A 25,968-nucleotide genomic window follows, 5' to 3' on the forward strand; every position below is an offset into this window, starting at 1 on the left:
GAAGAAGATCATCTGCATACAATGAGACCTTCTGTTCAATACCTAATCTTGTTATTCCTTTTATTAATGGGTCAGACTTTAAAGCAACGGAAAGAGGCTCAATGGCAATAGCAAAAAGAAGGGGGCTTAAAGGGCATCCTTGGCGGGTGGAACGGTAAAGATTGAAGTATTCTGAACGAATATTATTAGTCCTAACTGAGGCCTGAGGAGCAGAATACAGCAACTTCACCCATGAAATAAAATTCTCACCAAAACCAAATTTTTTTAATGTATAGAAAAGATACTCCCATTCTACCCGGTCAAATGCTTTCTCAGCATCCAATGACAGGGCAGCTTCTGGGATAGAAGGGGGTGAGGAATTATAAACAACATTACATAATTGCCTAATATTAAAAAAGGAATGTCTACCCTTAATAAAACCAGTCTGGTCTGAAGATATGATTGAAGGCAATACAGATTCTAGACGCACCGCCAATAATTTTGATAAAAGTTTAAAATCAACATTAAGCAAACTAATAGGACGATATGAAGAGCAGTCCAAAGGATCTTTATCTTTTTTTAGGATCAGGGAGATTGAGGCCTGGTTAAGTGTTTGAGGGAGTTTTGATAAATTGAATGATTCGTAGTACATGTCCAATAATATGGGAGCCAATTTGTTAAAAAATGTCTTATAAAATTCTACTGGATACCCATCGGGTCCAGGGCACTTGCCACTTTGCATCGAGGAAGCAGCTTTAGCAAGTTCATCTATAGTGATGGGTATTTCTAGCTGATCAACAAAATTAGAATCCACTGTAGGGATACTGAGGGTACTAAAAAAATGATCAAAGTCAGAGAGGTTGGCAGTTTGCTCAGATGTATAAAGGGAAGTATAATAATCTTTAAAATGGTTGTTAATTAATATGGGATCTGTTGTTGTCGTCCCTGAAGGTGTTTTAATTTGGGAAATAAGGTGGGAAGTTGCTTCCTGCCGCAGTTGGAGAGCTAGCAGCCGACCTGCCTTGTCTCCCTCTTCATAGTACCTAGACCTAGTTCTGAGCAGTAAATTCTCTACATGACTTGTTGAGAGTATATCGAATTCTGCTTGTAATGCTTGGCGTTCCTTATAAATATCTGGAGATGGGGTAACAGCATATATATTATCTAATTTAGTTATTTTCTGCGTTATCTCAGAACGCCTCTTTTTGTTTAACCTTGCCTTATGGCAAGTATATGAAATTATTTCCCCCCTAAGAAATGCCTTAAGGGTTTCCCAAAAAAGAGATGCAGATATCTCCGGACTGCTATTTGTGGATATGAAAAAATCTATTCGCTGAGAAACAAATTCCACAAAACTGTTTTCTGATAGCATGCGGGTGTTGAATCGCCACGGTGGGCGTGTACCATTGAGCCCCTCAACGTAAATATTCATGGTAACTGGTGCATGGTCCGATATTACAATAGCATTGTAATTGCACGACTCCACTGATTGGATAAGTCTATTATCTATTAAAAAATAATCAATACGTGTAAATGTTTGATGAACATGGGAAAAGAAAGAAAATGCTTTACCACATGGATTAAAGAAACGCCATGGGTCAGAAATGGCAAATTCTTCCATAAAAGACTGAATTACCCGGGCAGATTTTGAGGGTGAATTACGTCTGAGAGAAGAACGATCAAGGTCAGGATTAAGCCAACAGTTGAAGTCCCCTCCCATAATAATAGAATATGAAGAAGTGTCTGGCAATGAGGAAAATAAGTGTCTAAAGAATTTGTCGTCGTCCCAATTAGGGGCGTAAATGTTAACTAAAAGAAGTGCTGTGTTACCAATTCTCCCTGAGACGATGACAAATCTGCCATTAGGATCCGTTTTAACATCTAAACATACAAAGGGCACTGATTTATGTATAAGGATTGCTGTCCCTCTGGCTTTACCCTGAAATGTGGAATGATACACCTGGCCTACCCATCTTCTTTTTAGTAGCTGATGGTCTTTTGTTTTGAGATGAGTCTCTTGGAGATAAACGATATGTGCCCCCAAATGATGAAGATGATGTAGTACCTCGTTTACCCCTTTGCAGTTCCAACTAACAAACTTTAAGTTGTTACCTCCTGCTCGGTACCCTGTCTTAGACTGTGACATGTTTAAAGTAAAAGTAATAAATCAAGTGTACAAGTAATAATGATAAAATAATAAAATAATCTGGCAAAACACTGTAGGTGGCACAAAAAAAAAAAAAAAAAAAAAGGAAAAAAGAAAAAGCATCTCCCCAAATGAGATACAGATACAACCCCCTTTAACATTAACCCCTAAATAGACACACTGTAACAACACTAGCGCTAACACAACTCGCGTAATGTTGCTTCGAAAAAGGTAACAGTATTTTTAAGTATGAAAATATAAAAATATCACTGAACAGAACAGCAGTCATGGAGTTCTAACCAGTCCCCTATATCAGCAAAGAATAGTTCACAAAGATGATAGTAGAGGGGGCATGATGATTACAATCATGAGCTCTCAATAATGAAGGACCAGCCAATAAAAAAAAATTTATAAAAAAAAACATAATATCCATCTGTGTTGCTCAGGCCGATACTTGCCCCATCTGTAAATTACTATGACTCGCTACCTGACGCATCCGCAGGTTTCACGTTACTGCGAACGAAGTTTAGTGCAGCAGATGGCTCCGTAAACTTGTGTGAAACTCCATCAGGTAACGTGATCCTCAGCACTGCAGGGAAAAGCAAGCCAAACTTGACTCCAGGACATGAATGGAGGATGCGTTTAACATCTCTGAATGAAGCCCGCTTCTTAGCCACAGCCGTAGTGTAGTCCGCGAAAATGGACAGCCTCTTTCCGTTGTAATAGAGAGGGGAGAGATCCGCGGCTCTTTGAAGAATCTCAGTACGCACATGAAAGTAATGCACTCTGATGACAAAAGGGCGAGGAGGTTCTCCTTTCTTTGGTTTTTCACGGAGCGTACGATGTGAAAACCAGCAAGGGTTTATCCTGGAGGTGCAAAATCTCCTGCAAAAGTTGGGCCACATATTCAGTGGGGCGCGAACCCTCGCAGCCCTCGGAAAGCCCCACTAAACGGATATTGTTTCTCCTGGAACGCCCCTCCAAATCTTCGCACTTAGAGTCAAGATGAGTTACGCGCTCACTGAGCGACGTTACCAAATTCTCAAGCTCTGTAAGGCGATCGCTATGATCAGACGAAGATCGCTCCAGTTCTTTTATGGTACTAGTGTTGGCTTCGACCATCTGTTGCAAAGGTTCCAACCAGCCTTTGACGTCTGATCGCACTGTAGTGATCTCAGAGCGTAAGTCAGAAGATAAAGAATCGATTTTCTGACAAATCTCATTCTTGACAGAGTCCAACATTGTCTGAAGACAAGTAACAGTCCCGGGCGATTCATCCGCGGGGCACACATTCACCGTGGACCCGTTCGCGTCGCTTGAGGAGAGCGGTGCTTTGCTGCGGCCTCCTTTACCCGCGTCACCTTTTGAGCGAGACGGCGACATATTTACACTTATAATCAGTGTAAGAATAGTACCAGAGTTTAGGAGGTTGGTTTTAAGTTATATAACAAAACAAAAAAAGATCCTGCTGTTCAATATATGAGTAAATCTGTCACCTTCCCCGAGAGCGAACGAAAACACGTCTTACATTCTCAACGCGCAACAGCGCCCCCCAGTATGAAATGTTTAAAGACACGTAGAACATATGCGATGATGAAAGGTTAAACTTGAGAGGTGGGGAAACTGTAGGCTAATGTTACTTATTTAGGCTGGTCGTCATCCTTAGCTTAGCTAGCATAGCTAACCTGTCATACTTCTGATATAGAACAGGTAGAAACTGAATCTTTGTAACCTAAACTAGATTGCAGCCCTTTCTGTCGTGCCCTGGAGGATATGTCTGCTGCATTACTCCAAAACCAATCACTTATACCAATAGGTAAGGAGCTCAACCCAGCCATTGCTATGTGCCTGGTTCTCAATTGTTTGACGGGCGTAGTAACAATAACTAGGGGGCGTGGCTTTTGCGAACGGTCAATTACATGAAATAAAAACAAAAATGAAGTTTACTATGGTAATAATGGTTATTATTTTACCATTTTATTGAAAACGAAAGCAACACAACATAAAAGCAGTTTCACAGACTCTCAGTATCAGAATAATAGGGTAAATCAGAGCAATCTAGGACACTTTTGACTTACACATTTTACTGTGATTGTCAGCTCAACACTTCAGACTAACAAACGAGATGCATGATAACATCCAGAAGAAGTTCTAATTAACAGATGCTTATAATGGAGCAAGACATTAATGAACACATCAGATGTAAAGTGTGCAGCATTACATTACACATGAAAGCAGTTAATGCTTGATGAACTCAACTTGCATTGTTTTAAAAGAAGGGACTCTTAATAATGAATTATGTGATCACTATTGAATGATTCCATAAGGTAACACAAGTTTAAGCATGAAAAAACAGAATGATCCCTATTTCTCACAAATCCCTTTTCTCTTCTGAGAGCATGGGAGATCATTCCAGTTGTTCATGGTGTGTTTTCCAGGATTTAGTTCAATACAGTCCTCATGTGCAGCATTATAGTTATTCGGCTCACCATCAGCCCAAAACCTGAATAAAATGTGTCCGATTTTTAATTATTCATAACCTCAACTAAACAACAAACAATTTATGAATGTCACACGCAACAAATACATAAATCATAAATTAACAGTAATCTCAGCACTGCATTTCTAGAGTAAACATAAAGCAGAAGTGAAAGTGCAGAAAAGTAAAAGAGAGAAGTTTTTTTAAATATTATTTATTTATAGGGACCGCCTTTTGTGGTTTTGCTGCTTGTGTTTGTGGAAAATCTGTCTTCAGCAATTTTCTGGAGGTTTAGATGTTCTTATTTTTTAAATGGGAATTAAAAAGACTAAAATAAATAAATACACATGAATTTCTGTGAGAATTTTTGCACTTACCCTTGTTTCAGGGGTGAATTATCCACCCATTTCATGATCCCCTCGTTCTCAATCTCAGACAAACCAATCCACACTCTCTCCTTGATGAATGAAGTTATGTGCCTCTGTGTGTGAATAAAGACAGGAATAAGTGTGATTCTTCTCATTCATTAACAGTCACTCACACAATCTCACCTGCTTCTCTTCAGTGTTGATAATGACCAGATCAGCTCCTCTCTCTCTGCAGTAATGCCTGCTGTCAGACCAGCTCATCGGCTCACTGGACATAAACAAGCCATCTGGACCCCACAGAAATCCTGAAAGAAACACAACTTGTTCAAACAGTATACATAAAACTGAAAAAAAAAAGAAAGAAATGTACGTAAAACTAACCTCGTTTAGAAGAGCACTGAAAGTGCTGCAGTGTGACGGCTGCAATCAGAAGAAGACAAAGGATCCCGAGACACACTGTGATCAACACCAAAAACCTGCTTCCTCCTGACAAAACACAGATATCAATGAATACACTCCATATTGTCAGTTCTGTCATGACACAACAACAGCAAATGATCTAGGCAAGTATTTGAATGTTGAGCAAAAAGCTTATTGGCTACAGATACAGCAGGAACCAATCAGCTGTGCCCTGTAGAGATGATCTCATTGCAAGCAGATTGAGTTATGGACCATACCCATATAGCAACATTGTTTTGGCCCAGATCCGGCCCACATGCAGCGTGGAATGACGGCCCTTGGGCGGACCGCTCCTGTTTGCCAGATCTGGGCCACAAGCAGGCCATAGCAATGCCACATGTCAGCCAAGAGCAAAGAAATAAACCACAACTGAACCTTATCTGAGCCACAAAATCTGTGTTTATTAAATATGGAGTAATATCAGCCTTAATAAACCTGTTAACAAGCAGAATCACTGAAGGAAAGAAGAGAACAGAAAAAGAGACGAGCAGAAACACAAGAACTACAACTGACTTCAGCCACAGCCTGAGATGAAATCAACTGAAGAGAAAAGAAGACATTAAATCTGTGAAGATCTCAGCAGAGGAGGATTAAACAACTCCACAAACAGCATTACCAGCTTCACTTATTAATAACCAGACTGACTTTATTTCTGTCAGACATCTACAGAAGTTTTTATTGAGAATTAACAGAGGTTTAACTCTAATGTAACACAGGGTTTGTGATGTGAAAATATTAATTGAACAACATAATTGTTATATACAAAAGACATCAGTGAATCAGTCTATTTCATGAAGATTATAAAACCATCAACAGGTAACCATCATCACCTGATCTAATTTCACTTTAGCTTTCTTTGCTGCTGCAAATGTTTTTGACAAACACACTGTCACAGCGGCCAATAAAGACAAAGATATAATAAGAGTTAAGAGCCCAACTAATGGAAACACTAATCACTGTTATGGTGACTTCAAATGAAACACATTAGAGTTAAACCTCTGTTAATTCTCAATAAAAACTTCTGTAGACTTCTGACAGAAATAAAGTCAGTCTGGTTAATGTCTTCTTTTCTCTTCAGTTGATTTCATCTAAGACTGTGTCTGAAGTCAGTTGTAGTGCTTGTGTTTCTGCTCGTCTCTTTTTTCTGTTCTCTTCTTTCCTTCAGTGATTCTGCTTGTTAACAGGCTTATTAAGGCTGAGATGACTCCATATTTAATATACACAGATTTTGTGGCTCAGATAAGGTCCAGTTGTGGTTTATTTCTTTGCTCTTGGCTGACATGTGGCATTGCTATGGCCTGCTTGTGGCCCAGATCTGGCAAACAGGAGTGAGCCACCCAAGTGCCGTCGTTCCACGCTGCATGTGGGCCAGATCATCTTTCCACGTGTGCCAGATGTGGGCCGGATCTGGGCCGAAACATTGTTGCTATCTGGGTATAGAGTTTCATCACAGACCTTCATGTATAAGGTTTCAAATCAACATTTGTAAGTAAAATATTTTACTACTGTAAATTATGCAAACAAGAACATATGCTGAAAAAAGTAAGAATATAAAATAATTATTTGTCAATACATTGACTATTGGTCTTGGAAACCAATGATTGAAATCTAACAGTTCTCATTTCATGAACCCAAATTAAACTCTGCTTACTGTGCTTTCGGGCTCTTCCTTCATCCTGGATGTGTCTTTGAGGTCCAGGTGTATCCATAATATTTCTGCAAATAGAATTTTCATAGTAGTCGTCTAATTCCATTATTTGTTCTTGTGTCTTGCAGTGTGTCTAGATAGATGAGCTGTGGCTCTCAGAATGATGACTACTTTTAATAGTCCACCTTATATAGTGCTAAATTTACACAGGAAGTGATTTCATTTGACATTTGCCTTCAATGTAAATATAGACTTCCTAAAACTCTCCTCAGACCCAAACTCTATGACCATATCATCTTGTACATCCAACCACATGCACAGTAAATTCCCCGGTGTTAAATTAACCAACATTATGAAGCTGCAGACTCGGAGCCTGCATCTACAGTCCCGCACCCAGAGTCCCGCATTCTCAGACCCCTCATTTTTCGAGACAGCGCCTCCTGCTGTTCGGAAAATCGTATAACACCCTTATCCAAATGCCATTGAAAACAATAGGATGCAATACTGTCTCGTTTTATTTAAAGTTATCCAAATAAATATTTGTGTTCCCTGCTTAATGCATGTGCCAAAAAAACAACAAATTGTTTTGACTAACAAATTACCCAGTAGTTATTTTTTGAGCGTGGGTGTAATTGAAAGAAAATTACTGATGGAAGGCATACAATTATATGGAAGCTTGACTCCGCCACTGAATAATAAATAAATAATAATTATTGCGACTTTTTATCTCACAATTCTGATTTTTTTTCTCACAATTGCAACATATCAAGTCAGAGTTGTGACTTTTTCTCAGAATTGCGAGATATAAAGTCGCAATTCTGAGAAATAAAGTCGCAATTGCATATTGAACTATCTTCTGAAAAATATTATGTGATATTATACTGTATTGCTACAATGTTTTTTTTTTATTCAAATTCCAATTTTTCTTTCAGTTCAATAATGGTCTAATTAACATTATACCTGCTAACATTACAAAACCTGTTTTTTGATATTTTGAATGCGAAGCAAAACTCAAATAAGAATAGACAAAACACCAATAATAAACAATTCTGTACTTTATTTAACGATCACCTAAGCATCATCTTGCTGTAAACAGGACAAAGGAAAGAAAAAAGGAAAGAATTGTGTTAGTGACTTTACTTTTCGTCTTCAGTTGCATTAAAAAAAAAACCTCCTCATTTATAAGTCGCTTTGGATAAAAGCGTCTGCTAAATGAATAAATGTAAAATGTAAATGCATAAGGTAAAATAATTTCTGGTAGGCGAATGTTCCTTCTTTTTGCAATCGCTCTGTCAAATTCCTCGACTTCACTAAAATAAAAGATGAATGGCATTGTCAAAAATATTGTGTAATAATAAATAATATTTTTTTGCAAATGCAAATTACAAGCATACCTAGGGTGATAATAGGGCCACGGAGGAAATGGCTGGCAACAACTTCATATCAGTTAAATTAATATTGATTCATTTTAATACTACGTTTTATAATAACTAATTTAAGTAGTCTGCATAAATTATATAAAGTAAAATAATTACTCCGGCATTAATTAATTCAACGTAATAGTTTTAGGAAAAAAGGTCCGGTAATAAAAATAAAGGTAAAATGGTGAATCTGCTTAAATAATTAATGATGACATTCTTTGATATTAACACACTTAATGTATTTAATTGGTCTACTTTAATGTCAACTAATTTTAATCAAATTTTTACAATGGCTTGTCTACCAAAAGTCCAAGGTTAAAGGCTAACATAAGCTATCAAAATATTTTCTGGGAAAAAAGGCGAAAAAACATACATTAACGGCTCAAATTTTGTTACAAACTACTTTACAACTATTAAATGGACTATTCATATGTTGGTGTATCGATGAGCTATAAAGTAGTTTGATTAAAAAATAAACCGAATGAGGTAGGCTATGATTCGCTAAATAAAATTGACGATACTCACGTTTCGGCTTAAGTTCTTCACATGTTTATCCGATCTAATTTGATAGGAGGCGCTGTCTCGAAAAACGAGGGGTCTGAGAATGCGGGACTCTGGGTGCGGGACTGTAGATGCAGCAGGCTCCGAGTCTGCAGCTTCATACTACTCAAATTAACACTGCACGGTGTTCATATGGGAGCCACCAGCAGGGTGTTAAAAGTAACACTGAAGCAGTGTTAGAGTTAATCAGATAATTAAATAATTAATTGAGTGATAATTGTTCGATTATTGAAGACACCTGATGATAACAAGCAGAATCACTGAAGAAAAGAGAAACAAAAGAACTACAACTGACTTCCAACCACAGCTGTAGATGAAATCAACTGAAAAGACATGAAATCGCTCTTATTACAAACTAGTTTGACCTTATTTCTGTCATTCATCTACAGAAGTTATTTTTGGGAATGAACACATTTTTAGATGAAAATGTTTGGTCATCATTATGGTGATCAGTGTTCCCTCTAGTTGGGTGGTTTGACAATTTATAAAAAATGTTATGATGATTGTTGTCTTTGTAACAGTGTTTACTGAAACACATTAATATATGATGTATATTTCATCATCATCATAAAGAAAAAGTTTGACAAATGTCATAATTGACCAAAAGAAGTAACTTGTTATCACCAGATTTTTACCATCAATATTTTTTTTTTCAAAGATCAAACATTCTGAATTTTAACTTTTAAATATATTGCGAGAAAATAAACACACACACTGACATCAAGAATCAGCTTATGAATAACAACAATGGCTACATGCTTCATGCTGCAATGCATGCTAGGAGCCATTAGTTTTATAATATGGTGGCTCCCAGCATGCATTGCTGCTAGGAAGCATGTCACCATTATTGAGATTCATATGCTAATTCTTGATGTCTGTGTATGTCTTGAATAATTTGCTCCACAATGTTCACAAAAAAAAAAAACGTAATCAGATTGTCTGTTCAGTGGCAAGAAATTATCATTGGTGAAAAAGTACTATAAAAAGAATTCTTGCCAATTTATGAGATTAGTGAATTGTTCTATTTCATGATGGTTAAAACTACATCACTTAATCATCTTTGTTTCTGGCATACTTTGTAACAAAATGATGTGTTTTGGTAAACACTGTCATAAAGACCACAAACTTGAATAGCAAAGCCAAGAGTCAAACTGCCCAACTAAAGCAAACACTGATCACCATAATGGTGAATTTACTAAAACATATTATTTCCAATAAAACATCAACATCTACACCTCTATTAATTGTCAATAACTAGTTGGTAATAAGTGAAGATGGTAATGCTGTTTGTGGAGTTGTTTAATCCTCCTCTGCTGAGATCTTCACAGATTTAATGTCGTCTTTTATCTTCAGTTAATTTCATCTCCGGAAGTCAGTTGTAGTTCTTGTGTTTCTCTTTTCTTCAGTGATTCTGCTCGTTATCATCAGGTGTCTTCAATGCTCAATCATTGCTCAATTAAACACTTAATTATCTAATTAACTCTTACACTGCTTCAGTGTTACTTTTAACACCCTGCTGGTGGTTCCCATATGAACACCGAGCGGTGTTAAATTTAACACCGGGGAATTTACTGTGTGTGGTGAGCAAAATCCCCATCAAAATGCATTCCTTCCAGATTAGAAAAATTCACTCATTAGTCGAAACTTCTCTATTCCTCTCTGTTTTCATAGAGTTGTCCTCATTTTAATTATCTTCACTCTTCTACACAATGGAAATGGAAATTAGAAAAATGTTGGATCTGTGCCTTTGTAACAGGCTTTTTCTTAAAATGTTTTATACTGCCTCAAGTGACTTTCTGAGAGATAAACAGATTAATTAAGCTAGAATTACAATTCCTGCAAGTCCACAAGTTCTCCAATAGACTGTCCACTGTGTGAGAATGATCTTTAGCCCCCTCTAGTGTATAAACATAAGCACACTTTCTATCATTCAGCTTTAACAGTGTTTCTTTTATGAGACACATGATGAAGTCCTTTTCATTTCTTAAACTGTTTTATTTTTAGTTGCAATACTGTGGTGCTCAGTGACAGAGAGGATGATGATCAGAAGAACAGAGATGTTGAATTGAAGCCTTCATGTGTACATCTATAAAACACAGACAAGAAAGCAACAGCAACAAATTATAGTGTCGGCCCAGACCCGGCCCACATCTGGTTCACGTGTATTCCACACAGATGTGGGCCAGATCTGGGCCGACACTATGTTGCTGTCAGGGAAGACATGAACACAACAGAGGTTTACTCAGTTCAAGGTTATTTAATCAATAAATTTTTTTTTGAACAGTTTTACAACTTTCTTTTATGCATTTCAATTTTCAATTTTTTATGTTATAGAAGATTATAAAATTAAATTGATACCAGTTTGAATAAAATTAAATTAGCAGACTGTTTTAAAAGATAGGAACCTCAATCAAAAATTATATGTTTTTTTTTATATATTTTATAATCACAATAAGTGTTGCGAATCATCAGACTCTGTGAGATCTATTTATAGCTTTTATTAAGAATAGTCAGACAGGCAGGATAATCAACAGCAGACAGGGCAATAGAGACAATGCAGAGAAAAACCAGAATGACAGGCAGAGTTTGAGGCAGGCGGCAAGAAGCAAGGTCCAATAAACAACCCAAGTCGGGGCAGGCAGAGAACAATCAGAAACAAGATAAACAGTCCAAGGTCAGAGTACAAAGAAAATATGGGTAATAACGCTCAGAAACGATGGCCAGGGCAAATCAAGACTTTGCAAACAAGTGGTGAGTGGAAGTGGCTTTTATGTGTGTGTGTAAATGAGGTGCAGGTGTGTTGCAGTCCCAGGTGAGAGGCATGATGGGAATTTGAGTTCGGTAAGGATGGTTAATATTCCGGAGACGGCTCCCTCCGGTGGTGCGGAGGAGGCGTTACGGGAGCCTCCTCTGTAACAATAAGATTGATTCCATAAAATAATACAATTAGAAACATGACAATACAGGATTAACCCTATTTTTCACAAACCCATTTCCTCTTCTCAGAGCATGGGAGATCATTCCAGTTCTGGATGGAGTCTGAAGGAATCAGTTCAACACAGTCCTCGTCTCCACCTTTATCATTTGGCTCCTCTTCATACCAAAACCTGAATAACATGTGGCAACAAGAGTAAATTTAGCACAGAAGCAAGAGCAAAAGAGAAAGTGCAAAAACTTTATAGAGAGAAGAGTTTTGTTTAGCAAGAAATCTTTGGTTGTGGTGTTTGTGGAAGAGTTGTGTCTTCAGTTGTTTTTTAGAGGTTGTGAGTCTCATGTTTAAAATACATTTGCACTGGTTACCCTTGTACTGGTTACCCATTTGCACTCTTACCCTTGATTCAGTGTTGAATTATCCACCCATTTCATGATCCCCTCGTTCTCAATGTCAGACAAACCAATCCACACTCTCTCCTTGATGAATGAAGTGAAGTGCCTCTGTGTGTGAATATAAATGTAGAATATATATACGTTTACACCGCAATGATGTACTAAAAATGAAAAAGCAATGATCTGATCTGGTTTTCATGTACAGGCCACAGCTTTGTCAAACCGATCCCTGTTCACACGAGTTTTCTTGACGTTAAAGGAACGTGTTTTAAAAGGTATAATGTTCCTCAAACGTTCTTTCAACTTAATTTTGATTTAAAATTCAACATTATAGGAACGTTGATTTCTAACATTCCAAGAACATAAAAATGTCGTTTGAGTTATGATCTTATAACAAAAGTCTGTTGGCTGGGATGTCACTTTGTAAAGAAATACTAGAAAAGTAATACGTATGCGTATTTACACATTTTCACAAATTTGCATTTTAGTAGTTTATACGAACTACAAACTACTTGCATTTTAAAACATGTTTTCAAAAGTTTGCGTTTTCAGGCCCCCAAAAAGCCAATGTCATGTAAATAAACACTCAAAATGCATAATAAGTTTCCCCATTTTAGTTGAAAACGGTGTGTCGTGTAAAGAGTGAAATTCCTCTCATTGATTAACAGTCACTCACACAATCTCACCTGCTTCTCTTCAGTGTTGATAATGACCAGATCAGCTCCTCGATCTCTGCAGTACTGCCTGCTATCAGACCAGCTCTTCAACTCACTGGATATGAACAAACTACCAGGGCCACACAGATTTCCTAACAGAAACCCAATTTTTAAAAATGGATAAAGATAAAGAAAATGATGGAAAAATAATCTACTTAAAAACAGATTCGTACTGACCTTGTTTAGATTTTTCCTTCTTTGGTTCTTCACTCCAAGACATGACTCTGGTCTCTAACTCCAGTTTCTTCTGATTCAAAGCATCAACACTTCTCTGTAACTGGCTTTTCTCAGCGCTGAGATCATTGACTCTGGTCTCTAACTCCAGTTTCTTCTGATTCAAAGCATCAATACTTCTCTGTAACTGGCTTTTCTCAGCGCTGAGATCATTGACTCTGGTCTCTAACTCCAGTTTCTTCTGATTCAAAGCATCAACACTTCTCTGTAACTGGCTTTTCTCAGCGCTGAGATCATTGACTCTGGTCTCTAACTCCAGTTTCTTCTGATTCAAAGCATCAATACTTCTCTGTAACTGGCTTTTCTCAGCGCTGAGATCATTGACTCTGGTCTCCAGTTCCAGTTTCTTCTGATTCAAAGCATCAACACTTCTCTGTAACTGGCTTTTCTCAGCGCTGAGATCATTGACTCTGGTCTCTAACTCCAGTTTCTTTTGACTCAAAGAGTTGAAGTTGTTCTTCAGTTGGTCCTTTTCAGTTATTAGATCAGTGAAATTGTCCTGTAAGCTGATGATAGTGTGATTGAACTCTTCAACTGTGTTCTTGTAACTCTTTAACAGGTCTCTCTCTGCTGTGATGGTGATGTACAGTGTGATGAAGACCAGCAGAAGAACACAAATGAGCCCGAGACACACTGTCATCAACACCAAACACCTGCGTCCTCCTGACAAACAGAGACAAAACACACATAGTTAACAACAATTCACGCAATATTATTAGATAACATTTCAAATCAACCTTTTTAAGTAATCGCGTTTTTGTCACACAGATATGTATAGGTACATGTTTACTAATTTGAATTGTGAAATAAAATTCTACATAGGAGCACTCTCTACAAGGCGATGTGGGGGGATATGCCTGATGTTTTGAAAGTGACAGAAGCATATGAAGGCTTTTCACCTGACATAGCTCCCCTTATTACCACCATGTCCATCAGTGCTGATGTCCCGCTGGTCGAGTCAGCTTTGGGCAAAATTCAGGAGGGCAGCCTGACCTTTTACCAGCAGCCAGTGCCAGTCAGCCACATCATGTTACTCCACATTTGAGCTCCTCCACCCCCACCTCTGCCCTTGGATGGCTACAGATTGGAGTTAACTTGTTGCCAGTTTGTCTGCAGTCTCCACCAGCAACTGCATCTGCAATTTCTACAGACCAACTTGGAAATGACAAGGGGAATAGAAGTGGCAACAAGGGACCAGAGTATGTCTGTGGAGTGGCATCGGGTCAGAAAGATGAGATTAACGTTTGTCATGTTCGTGGTCAGACATCAGCAGAACATCTCGCTGACAGAATGTTTAGGGGTGTGACCCAAACATCGGTCATGAAAAGAGGTCTTGCATTGAAGCCACAAGCCATTCAAGAGTACTTTGTTATAAGAACGTTGTCCAAATATTCAGTGTTGGTTCTGGGAACGTGAAAAATGTCCAGTTAGCTCGATGTTAGATGAACGTGTTTTAAAAGGTATAATGTTCCTCAAATGTTCTTTCAACTTAATTGTGATTTAAAATTCAACATTATAAGAACGCTGATTTCTAACATTCCAAGAACATAAAAATGTCCAGTTTCCTTAATGTTACTTGAATGTTATTTAAAGGTTAGTGTGATGTTCCTGAAACATTTTTTCAATCATCTTTTGAAAGAGTAATAAGAACACAAACTACAACTTTATTCAGACACAGCCTTAGATGAACTGAAGATAAAAGACATTAACTCTCTCAAGATCTGATGAAACAACTCCACAAACAGCATTACCAGCTTCACTTATTACAGACCAGACTGACTTTATTTCTGTCACACGTCTACAGAAGCTCTTAATGAGAAATAACAGAGGTTTAGATGTTGATGTCTTATTGAAAATGTTTAGTTTGAGGTCACCATCATGGAGATCAGTGTTTGCTTTAGTTTGGCTCTTGACCCTTGACTTTCTTTAAATTGATGCTTTATCAGCAATTGCAGGTGTTCATGGAGAACATTTCTGCTCCCTGGTTAGGATCTTCTCCCGATGGTGTTGTTTTTGACCCCACAGGCAACCCACCCTTTGGCCTGTTGGAGGTAAAATGCCCCAATGTCAAGAGTTAGGTTGAGTGCAAATACCTGAAGCTCCACAATGACTCCATGAAGCTGAAAAAGCAGCACAATTACTACTGGCAGGTCCAAGGGCAACTCCTGCTGACAGGGATGGACTGGTGTGACTTTGTTGTTTTTGCAGAGGAGGACATGGTCATTCAAAGGATCTACAAGGACCCAGAGGTGGCTGCAGTCATCAGGGAGAAAGGGGATTTTTTTCTTTTTCTACTTTTACTTATCATGTTCCATGAAAACTTGAATCACCTCATTCTCCCTAGGTACGTGTCTGTGTAAAAAAATTAATCTCATAGTTCTCATTACAAAGTACACATCCACGTGTCTGTAAATAGTTTCATGTTTATTATGTATAGTTATTGTAATGTTCGGCCTTCTGTTATTCAAGAAGTCACGCATGAACATTTGTGCTGCTAGCTTCTGTGAGCTGCAAGCTATATTTATTTTATAGACATCCACAACATGGTATGTCCAACAACATTGTGTGTATCCACAACATGTAGCATCAACAGAAGGAAAGGCTATACTGCCACCTTGTGGTTACTCAATAGAATGCCTATCATTACATCCTCTTTCCAATGTTATAAAACAAAGGTTAATTAAAGAGCTCTTTTTTTCTTTTTTTTAACTTAACTTTTGCTTGCAATAAAGCCTTACGAACATGCAAAAGGTCAACATGTTGCACAATACAAGTACCTCATAAAGAAATAACAATAACAAGGCACTCTACTCTAAACAACAATGTAAAGCATCATACTTTTTCAATAAGTCTCTCAGGTGGTTTTCTAGGTCTAGTAGACCTTCTGATTGGTTCAGTCATTTGAGAGGCTGTGGTATTAGGCTCAGCTTGGTGTGCATTTGGTGTATCACTTTGTTTTTCAGATTCAGCTTCACCGTGTTTGTCAGTGTCCTCATGAGTCTTTAACAGACTCCTTCTGTTTCTCCTCACTTTATGCCTATCCTCTGTTTCCACAACGTAAGATCTAGGTCCGACTTCACTGAGCACGGTCGCTTTTCTGTCCCAGCAATTAGGTCCCTCGATTCTCACTGTGTCCTTTTCACAAAGAGGTTCCAGACTTTTTGTAGCTCTGTCATAGGCCATTTTTTGTCTGATTTTGAGTCTCTTTTTGTTGTTAATCCAGTTGTCATTGTCTCGTCCTGGTTGCAATTGCGGTAGTGTGGTGCGGAGCTTGCGACACATAAGAAGCTCAGCAGGGGACGCTCCACACTCCAGAGGTGCAGCTCTGTAGCTTAGTAAAGCAAGGTGAGGATCAGTCTTACCGTCCTTGGCTTTCTTCAGTAGTCTCTTAACAATTTGTACTCCCTTTTCAGCCTGACCATTGGCTTGTGGGTACAATGGGCTTGAGGTAACGTGCTTGAATCCGTAGTGCTTCGCAAACTCTTTAAACTCTCCACAGTCATACTGCGGACCGTTGTCACTCACAACACATTGTGGGATTCCGTGTCTGGCAAAGAACCCTTTCATGTGCCCTATCAACAGACTGTGCGGTGGTGCTGGAGAGTTGCGCAATCTCAGGGTGGTTTGAGTAATAGTCTATAACAAGAAGATAGTCCTTGCCATACAGATGAAATAAATCTGTGCCCACCTTTTGCCAAGGAGCAGTGGGAAGGTCAACCATCAGCATTGGCTCCTTGACTTGTTTGTAGTGGTGTCTGAGGCAGATGTCACATTTCTCAATCATTTCCTCTATGTCTTTGTTGATACCTGGCCAGTAGATGGCTTCACGTGCTCTTCTCTTACATTTTTCCACTCCCAGGTGTCCTTCATGAAGACGCTGAAGCATGTCCTTGCGCATGGTCTGTGGGATAACAATCCTGTTCTTTCTCAGCAGGAGTCCTTTTGACATACACAGCTCTGCCCGCACCGGGAAAAACTGTGGGCAAACTCCTTTCGACCAGTCGTTGTTTACACAGTGAGACACTTTGTGTAGCATAGAGTCTTTTGCTGTCTCTTTAACAATCTGCTGCAGCATGGTGTCTGATGCAGGCAGTGAGGCAGTGATCATGTTGATGTGTGTTTCAGTATCTTCTGCTGCGGTGTTCTCAGCTGTGCCAGTGTTGAGTTCTGGTGCTCTAGAAAGTGTGTCAGCAAGCACTATGTATTTACCTGGCGTGTATATTAGGTCAAAGTCCTAGCGCTGCAATGTCATCATCATGCGTTGGATTCTGGGCGACATGTCATTGAGATTCTTTTTACGGATTGATATGAGTGGTTTATGATCAGTTTCTGCTATGAATGTGGGCAGTCCATAAACATAAGTGTGAAATTTCCCACACCCAAACACTAGGCCCAGCGTCTCATTCTCAATCTGAGCATAGCGTTTTTCAGTCTCTGTCATTGATCTCGATGCATATGCTACAGGTTGCCATTTTTCTTCATTCATTTGTAGCAATACGGCTCCTAGTCCGTCTTTCGATGCATCAGTGGAGATTTTGGTTAGTTTTGTTGGATCAAAGTAGGTTAAAACTGGTTCAGCAGTCACAGTTCTCTTCAGTTCTTTCCATTCTTTTTCATGTTTTGTTGTCCACTCAAATGCAATGTTGTGATGCAGCAGTTCTCTGAGGCATTTAGTTTTTGAGGAGAGATTGGGAATGAACTTACCCAGAAAGTGAACCATCCCCATTGCTCGCAAAACTCCTTTTTTATCAGTTGGAGCCGGCATATTCAGTATGGCTTGCACTTTTGTTTTGTCTGGAAGCACGCCGTTTGCTGTGAGCTTGTCTCCTAAGAATGTCATTTCTGTCACTCCAACAAGACATTTCTCTCTTTTAAGTTTTAGTCCGTACTTTTTCACTCTCTGTAACAGCTTCTCAAGTCTCTCATCATGTTGTTGTTTTGTTTTTCCCCAGACAACTAAGTCATCAATGTACAATCGTGTTCCTTCCAGACCCTCTATGATTGACTCCATAGCTCTGTGAAAGATCTCTGGCGCTGACTTGATGCCAAATGGAAGCCTCAGAAAACAGTAACGCCCAAATGGTGTGTTAAAGGTGGTGTACCTGCTGCTTTCTGGGTCCAGTTTCAGCTGCCAAAATCCATGCGAGGCGTCTAATTTGCTGAAGTGCTTTGCACCGGCCATGTCACTCAGAATTTCTTCTCTCTTTGGGATTTGATAATGTTCTCTTTTAATATTTTCATTCAAATCTTTAGGATCTAGGCAGACACGTAACTCAGGGGAGTTTCTTTTTTTAACACATTAACCCAGTCTGTGGGCTCTTCCACTCGCTCGATGACTCCCATCTGTGTCATTCTGTTCAGTTCCTTCCTAAGTCCTGCTTTAAGAGGTGCTGGCACTCTCCTTGGGGCATGCACTACAGGTTTAGCATCTTCCTTGAGCTGTATTTTGTAATTGTAAGGTAGTGTACCATGTCCTTTAAAGACAGTCGCGTATTAGTTCACAATACTTGTACTACCTTCGCTTTGTGACAGCCTTTTGATTTGATTGTCTATTTTTATGTTGTCACTGTTGATCTGGTAGATCCTCTTGACTAGTCCAAGATCTTCAGATGCTTTGTCTCCAAGGATCGACTCGTGTCCACTTGGCACTATTGTAAACATCAAGTTGTGTTGTCTGCCTTTTGTAGTCAATTTGAGCCTACAACCACCCATCGTTTTTATTGGCTGATTGTTGTATGCTTTTAATGACATTGCCTTGTCTGCAACCCTTTTTGGTTTCTCTGCAAGAGCTTTCAGATCATTTTCACTGATCAAGTTGGCTTTGGCTCCGGTGACGATTTTTAAGGTTACTAGTGTCCCATTGACTAACAGAGGTGCAGTCCATTTGTCATCTTTTACTGCACGTACAGCATGCTCTGTGTCACTTGCATTTTGGGGTCAAACTGTGTTTGATCATCGTCTCTGTTTTTGTCTTTTTGTTTGAACTTGAACCGTGATTTTCCTTTCATCTTCACTACGTTCACGGACTCGCTTTCTTGGTCATATGGCGCCGCTTGAAAAGTAAGAGCATGTTGCTTTGCCAGCTCATTAGCTTGACATATTTTTATTGCACTTTCCAGTGTGAGATCCGCTTCCCTCAACAGCTTTTCTCTTATATTTTTTCCTTTTCGCTTTTATTTTGAGATCGGTGAGATAATTATCAAACGACTCAACAGGCTGTTGGAGACGAGAACGAAATACATATCTCTCGTAAGTTTAATTTTTCTTCAAAAGACAGTGTTCATCAAATTTCTTTAGGACCTCGTCAAACTTGTCTTTATCGTCGGGTTCATTATATACAAAGGTGTTGAATACTTCATTAGCCTCTGCTCCGGCAATGGTTAGCAAAAGGGCTATTTTTCTTTCTTCCGCCCGACGATCAACTCCAACCGCGGCAATGTAGAGCTGAAATTGTTGCTTGAAGGTTCGCCAGTTCGCGTCCACATTCCCCGTCATTTTCAGCGGAGTTGGTGGTTTTACTGCGTCCATCTTGCATCAGTTCTTTTCTTGACCCTCTATCCTAGTACCATGTAATGTTCGGCCTTCTGTTATTCAAGAAGTCACGCATGAACATTTGTGCTGCTAGCTTCTGTGAGCTGCAAGCTATATTTATTTTATAGACATCCACAACATGGATTGTCCAACAACATTGTGTGTACTTGTTCGTCTATCCACAACATGTAGCATCACACAGAAGGAAAGGCTATACTGCCACCTTGTGGTTACTCAATAGAATGCCTATCATTACAGTTATCATTACAAAGTGCCTTTTGTTTATGTACATATCATTACAAACCTATACAATGTGCCTTTTGATTATGCATATAGTTATCATTACAAACCTATACAAGGTGCCTTGTTATTGTTCAGTGTTCAGCTCAAAGACAGATGCTGTTATTTCTGTGTGCAGTTAAATATCAACAGTTCTCTACAAACCCATGATGTTCATCCAGTACTGACTTAAGAAAAACGATTGGCCAGATCCCTCAGAGGCAGGCCCACAGAAAGATGCATCAGAAATAGCAGCAATTCATCGATGAGTAGCAGTTTTGTAGCTCAGTGTGGGGTGATATCTGAGGCAGCATTGGCTGAGGAGATTCCCACGAGGGCGTTTTCACATTTAGCTCCTAAACTCTGGAATGGCCTTCCTGATATTGTTCGAGTCTCAGACTCGCTGTCCCAGTTTAAAACTAGATTAAAGACGCATCTCTTTAGCCAAGCATTCACATAATACTTACCTTTTATACTACAGTTGAATCAGATTGAATGCATTAATATTATGAACAGCAGCTACGCTGCTGTTCATAACGACGCCCGTGAAGAGACGACTCGACGCTGGCGATATGTTTATGCCCTAAATCAATACATGATTAACTAACTGTATTTCTCTATGTACATTTCTGAAATGCACTTTCTGTAAAGCTGCTTTGAAACAATATGTATTGTGAAAAGCACTATACAAATAAATTTGAATTGAATTGAATTGAATTCTGAAAAAATGTTGTGTTTGCAGCTGGCTCCAATTGTTTCCAAAAGGCCAGGAAAGATTTGTACCATGCAAATCTGAAATAAAATTAAATAACAACAAGACCTTAACACATTTGGGTTATAATAAACAATGATAATAAACAGAAATTAACATTAACAGATCTGTGGAGATTTTATAGTAAGGGTTTGCTGTTTGATATGCTGCAAAGCTGTCGCACAATCATTGGGCCCAAAAACTTGGTCCAAGACAAGGGCCATAGCAACTGAACACACACACACACACACACGCACAAACACACACACACACACACACACACACACACACACACACGGAGAGTGGGCAATCAGTATAATAAACATACCCTGTATAAAAGCGAATATCCTAGTCGGATCCGGCGATGCACTGGATTCCAAAAGTGGACCGCAGCTGCAGACACTAGCTGGTTGGAGCTCCTCAACCTTCCCCTTGAGTTTTTCGTTTGCCCTCATCAGCTCGTAAACTACCACGGAGGCATTGGGAGTGACACAGTAGTCGTGGTCGGTAACAGTGACTTCCATAGGCTGAACGCTGACCTCTTCTTCAGACATGTCAGCCGGCAGTAGGGGTCGGAGGTCTCGGCGACGTTGCCAGACATTGAGCCTGGGTGCTGGAAGAGAAAAACTGTTCCAGGCGAACAGACATGGGACTGCACCCTTCTTTAAACGTCTCGGTCCCAAAAAATCCCTAGGTAGAAAATGAACACTGCAAACTCGAGTACCGTCAGTCGGGGAGAATCTTTGCTGTCCACACAGAGTTCACCTCTTCATCCATAGAGAAATGATAGAAACTCAGGATGGAATTATACTGCGATTAATTGGTACACAGCGGTACACAGCAGTGAAGAGAAGTCTTCTTTACTTAGAGCTGAAGTTTCAAACGCTTACCGGCTTTAATACCAAAAAGACTCTTTTTTTTTTTTTTTACAGTACGCTGGACGGTCGGTCAAGTAAGCTAAAGAGTGCCCTCGATGGAAGCAGTGCCTGGAAGTGGTCCAGCTCACCGCAGATAACCCGGAAATTCTATTTCCGTTGTTGTGCAACTAGCGAATCCAGTAGGTGGCAGACAATGCACCTTTTAGCTGGTTTGCCAACCACCATTTAAACACCAAAAGAAGAAAGAAGAATGAGGCACGCAGCGGTGAATCCCGTGCGCGTCATGATGCCCAGCCAGCCGTTGAAGACAAGTTGTGTTCTATTTGATATTTTGTTGATCTATTTGTTATTGTATGTTAGGTATATTTTGATTTCAGTATAGTTTAAGTGTTATTTTCATCTGTTGAGAGTTGTTGAATGAGATATGTGGGTTTGTGCATTCGTTAATTAGCCTTATAATAAATGTTTAAACTGCACTTTGCCTTGCGCATCCTTTTATGTTGATTACCCCTTTTCTAACAAGCATTTTTTTAAAAGCTTTTAAAAAATTACACGATTGCTGTGATAATAATGACAATTGACCATTTGTGATTACCGTGTTTGCATAAAATAATACAAGTGGGTTAAATAATGATCTTATAAAGTTTTAACACTTAAAGGTGCTGTATGTAGGATCCAGCGGCCTCTAGCGGTGATGTTTCAGATTGCAACAACAGCGCTCGTGCTCGTGAAAAGCAATAAAGTTACTGTAGTCTTTCACATCAGATAACGTTAGCAAATGGTCGGCGTTAGCTGGCGAACTAATGATGTCTAACTTGAGCCAACTAAAGCACAAAATCACAATATATTTTACATGCTTTGAAGTATTGTTAGCTTACCTGTGAAAGGATGAAACTCATGAAAGCCAACTCAGGGTCTGTTTTTATACCTAAAACAAAGCGGAGGTCTCTCCATAATTCAAACGCTCTGCCAATGTTGATCCGTGTTTTCGTCCTGAGTCGATCCGATTGACGTTTGGCCTGACGAGCTTCAGCAGATAAAAATGTTTTTTTTTTTTTTTTTTTTTTTTGGAGTTTGTGTTGGAGTCTGTGTTGTGCTGGAGGCAGGTCGTTTTTTGGTGTTATCAGACTCCATGTCGTTAGCTGCAGTGCCGTCGCAATAGACTGTATATATAAAACGGAGAGGCTCGGGAGCGCGCATGCACGTCACATCCGGTGGATTTCGCAGAAAATCCGACCCGGAGACTTCACATAAAAATAGGAATACTGGCCTTCAGAGGTAATAGCAAAACGCGAAAAGTGGATCATTGTAATGTGTGATTACAACCCCTTCACAGACGGGCAATAAAAAAAGGATTCATTTTATAAAAAAAGTTACATACAGCACCTTTAAGTCATAAACACTAATAAACTAATAGACATCATTAAAGTATTCCATGTATTTACAGTGGTTTAACCTCCATTATATGAAGCAATGTTTGTTGCTTTGTTTACACATTACTTTAATGATGTCTTTACTACCTTTCTGGGGCTTGGAAGTGGTAGTTGCATAGGCTGTCAATGGAGGGACAGAAATCTCTCAGATTTCATCAAAAATATCTTCATTTGTCCTCTGAAGATGAACAAAAGTCTTACAGGTTTGGAACGACATGAGGGTGTGTTATTAATGACAGGATTTTCATTTTTTGGGTGAACAGAAAAAGAGACGAGCAGAAACACAAGAACTACAACTGACTTCAGACACAGTCTAAGATGAAATCAACTGAAGAGAAAAGAAGACATTAAATCTGTGAAGATCTCAGCAGAGGAGGATTAAACAGCTCCACAAACAGCATTACCAGCTTCTTCTTTACTTTTTTTTCCCACAGATTTACTTCTTTACTAAGTAAAGTAGAGTACTTTACTTTAAAAGTAAAGTACTTCTTTACTATTTCTGTCATACGTCTACTGAAGTTGTTATTGAGAATTAACAAGGGTTAAATTCGAATGCGCTTGATTTGAAGTCACCAGAGTGGTGATTAGTGTTTACATTAGTTGGGCTCTTAACTTATTAATAAGTATTTTTTAGCTGTTGTGATGGTGTGTTTGTCAAACACATTTGCTTAACGCTGATAGTGTTGGTGATGGCAACACTGGCACACACAGTAAGGAGGAGAGGTAGAGAAATGAGGGAGGGAGTGTAGAGCCTGCGATAAGCAGATCTGCATTCAAAATATGAGTGTAGGAACCCATTACCTCTTGATAAAACTGAGCCAAAAAACACAAGTGGTGGAAAAACTAACTGTTTGCTAAATGAAGTTTACTATGGTAAAAATGGTTATTATTTTACCATTTTATTGAAAAAAAAAAAGCAACACAACATAAAAGCAGTTTCACAGACACTCAATATCAGAATAGTAGGGTAAATCAGAGCAATCTGGGACACTTCTACATTTTACTGTGATTTTCAGCTCAACACTTCAGACTAACAAACGAGCTGCATGATAACATCCAGAAGAAGTTCTAATTAACAGCTGCTTATAATGGAGCAAGACATGAACACATCAGATGTAAAGTGTGCAGCATTACATTACACATGAAAGCAGTTAATGCTTGATGAATTCAACTTGCATTGTTTTAAAAGACGGGACTCTTAATGAATTATGTGATCACTATTGAATGATTCCATAAGATAATACAAGTTTAAGGATGAAAAAACAGGATGATCCCTATTTCTCACAAATCCCTTTTTTTTCTTCTCAGAGCATTTGAGATCATTCCAGTAGTTCAGGGTGTGTTTTCCAGGATTCAGTTCAATACAGTCCACAAGTGGTGGACAAAATAGCCGTTTGCAAAATTATGGTGATAACACTGCAATCAAATAATTGCATGCTATGATGTCTGTGTTTCCATCAGAACGCCTAGTTTACACATTACACACAACTGGCTAAGACAATTAGCAGATCTGTAAGCTAGTTCTTTTGTGTCTTCCCTGCTGAGCTAAAAGTTTTTTTAAGTCTCTGATACGTTGTCTTGTTGAAATTGAGAACATTATTTTGTTAACCACCATTCATCAACAGTAACAGTGAGTCAACTGGCTTGTTTAGTTCATTATTTATTCCATCTATTTCATATATGTCATTGTTATGCCAATGCAGCTTTTTAGGAGTCACTGTGGAGTATACAGTAAAAAAAAAAAATTTTTTAGTATTTAATGTGTCAACGCAGTTTTACATTTTCAATGGCACTCAAACCAATCAATTAATCTTAACTTGGGTTTTCTGAATAACCAAAGCATAGTATGTGAATAGTACAGATTACTAGATTTTTACAATTAAGTTAAGACATAAAGTAAAGTTAACTAGTTCGAACAACTGTTGGATTTTTCAGTGTAAAAAAAGAATGATTGAAATTTTATGTAACAGTTTTCAGTTACTCAAATAATATTGCTCCATGACCAACTCCATCTCTACGTCAGAATAAAATGTATACTTACTGCACATTGGAGCTTTTCCTTCATCCTGCCAGAGACTCTCTGTTTGTGGTCCAGTTGTGCCTTCAGTAACTCTGTTTACAATATACCTGCCTGATTTCATTATTTGCTCTAACTCACAGACTTACAATACAGTAGTCTATGTGTTCACAGATGAGCTGCGGTCTGTACTGTAAGACTGGGTTTCCTGCTATGAAAGAAAGTGAAATCAAACATCCTGCATTAAACAATAAAAATCACTAATCTGGAGATCCCACCTCTCCCTACTTCCATCCTTTCACCCTGACTCAAATCACTGAAAGGCCACTAAGAATGTCAAGATAAAACACATAATGGTGTCAGCAGGGTTGCCAACTCTCACGCATCTCATGTCACGCCAAAACCCATGTTTCTCCCCTCTCAATCCGTTAATTTTCTGTTGATGACTATACTAGACCACATATTAAGAGGAGTTTAAGGCACACAGCTGTAACATCTGCCTACAACGTTTTCGCTGCAGTATTCTCTGATCGTTGATTCGCTGAAAACCTTGCACCTGATACGTCAGCTGCGTGTGAAAAGTTCAGAGAGAGTTCGGAGCATAGGTTCGGAGTCGGAGCCACTGATGCGCGTTTGGATGTCAATCAAGGTAAGCAGATAATAAAATGTTGTGCCTTGCACTACAGACGTAGCCTTGCCTAATCAGTCTGTGTGCCGAGAGTACAGACTTCAACTAGTTGC

General features: G+C 38.9%; 2 protein-coding genes across 3 annotated transcripts in view; both read right to left on the bottom strand.

Moving 5' to 3' along the window:
• Positions 1 to 4,075: 4,075 nt before the first annotated feature.
• LOC311285829 (C-type lectin domain family 4 member M-like) overlaps positions 4,076 to 25,968 on the bottom strand; it is a 77,682-nt gene continuing 55,789 nt past the window's right edge. Inside the window, exons 1-5 of one of the 2 annotated variants that reach the window (XM_084401641.1) lie at positions 7,083 to 7,396; positions 5,354 to 5,458; positions 5,156 to 5,277; positions 4,982 to 5,085; positions 4,076 to 4,628 (exon numbers count right to left, since the gene is read on the bottom strand). In XM_084401641.1, coding sequence (XP_084257767.1) covers positions 4,490 to 4,628; positions 4,982 to 5,085; positions 5,156 to 5,277; positions 5,354 to 5,458; positions 7,083 to 7,185 — 573 coding nt within the window. In that variant the 5' untranslated portion in view covers positions 7,186 to 7,396 and the 3' untranslated portion in view covers positions 4,076 to 4,489. Of the gene's footprint in view, positions 4,629 to 4,981; positions 5,086 to 5,155; positions 5,278 to 5,353; positions 5,459 to 7,082; positions 7,397 to 25,968 lie in introns of those variants that run through there. The other variant, XM_084401638.1, reaches the window with a different exon arrangement.
• Positions 13,960 to 25,968, bottom strand: part of LOC311285818 (uncharacterized protein) — a 75,661-nt gene continuing 63,652 nt past the window's right edge. Inside the window, exon 6 of the mRNA XM_084401622.1 lies at positions 13,960 to 14,001. The gene's annotated coding sequence lies outside the window, so the exon portion shown is untranslated. The remainder of the gene's footprint in view (positions 14,002 to 25,968) is intronic.

This window comes from Rutilus rutilus (assembly GCF_951802725.1).
Source record: "Rutilus rutilus genome assembly, chromosome: 2".
NCBI classification, from domain to species: Eukaryota; Metazoa; Chordata; class Actinopteri; order Cypriniformes; family Leuciscidae; genus Rutilus; species Rutilus rutilus.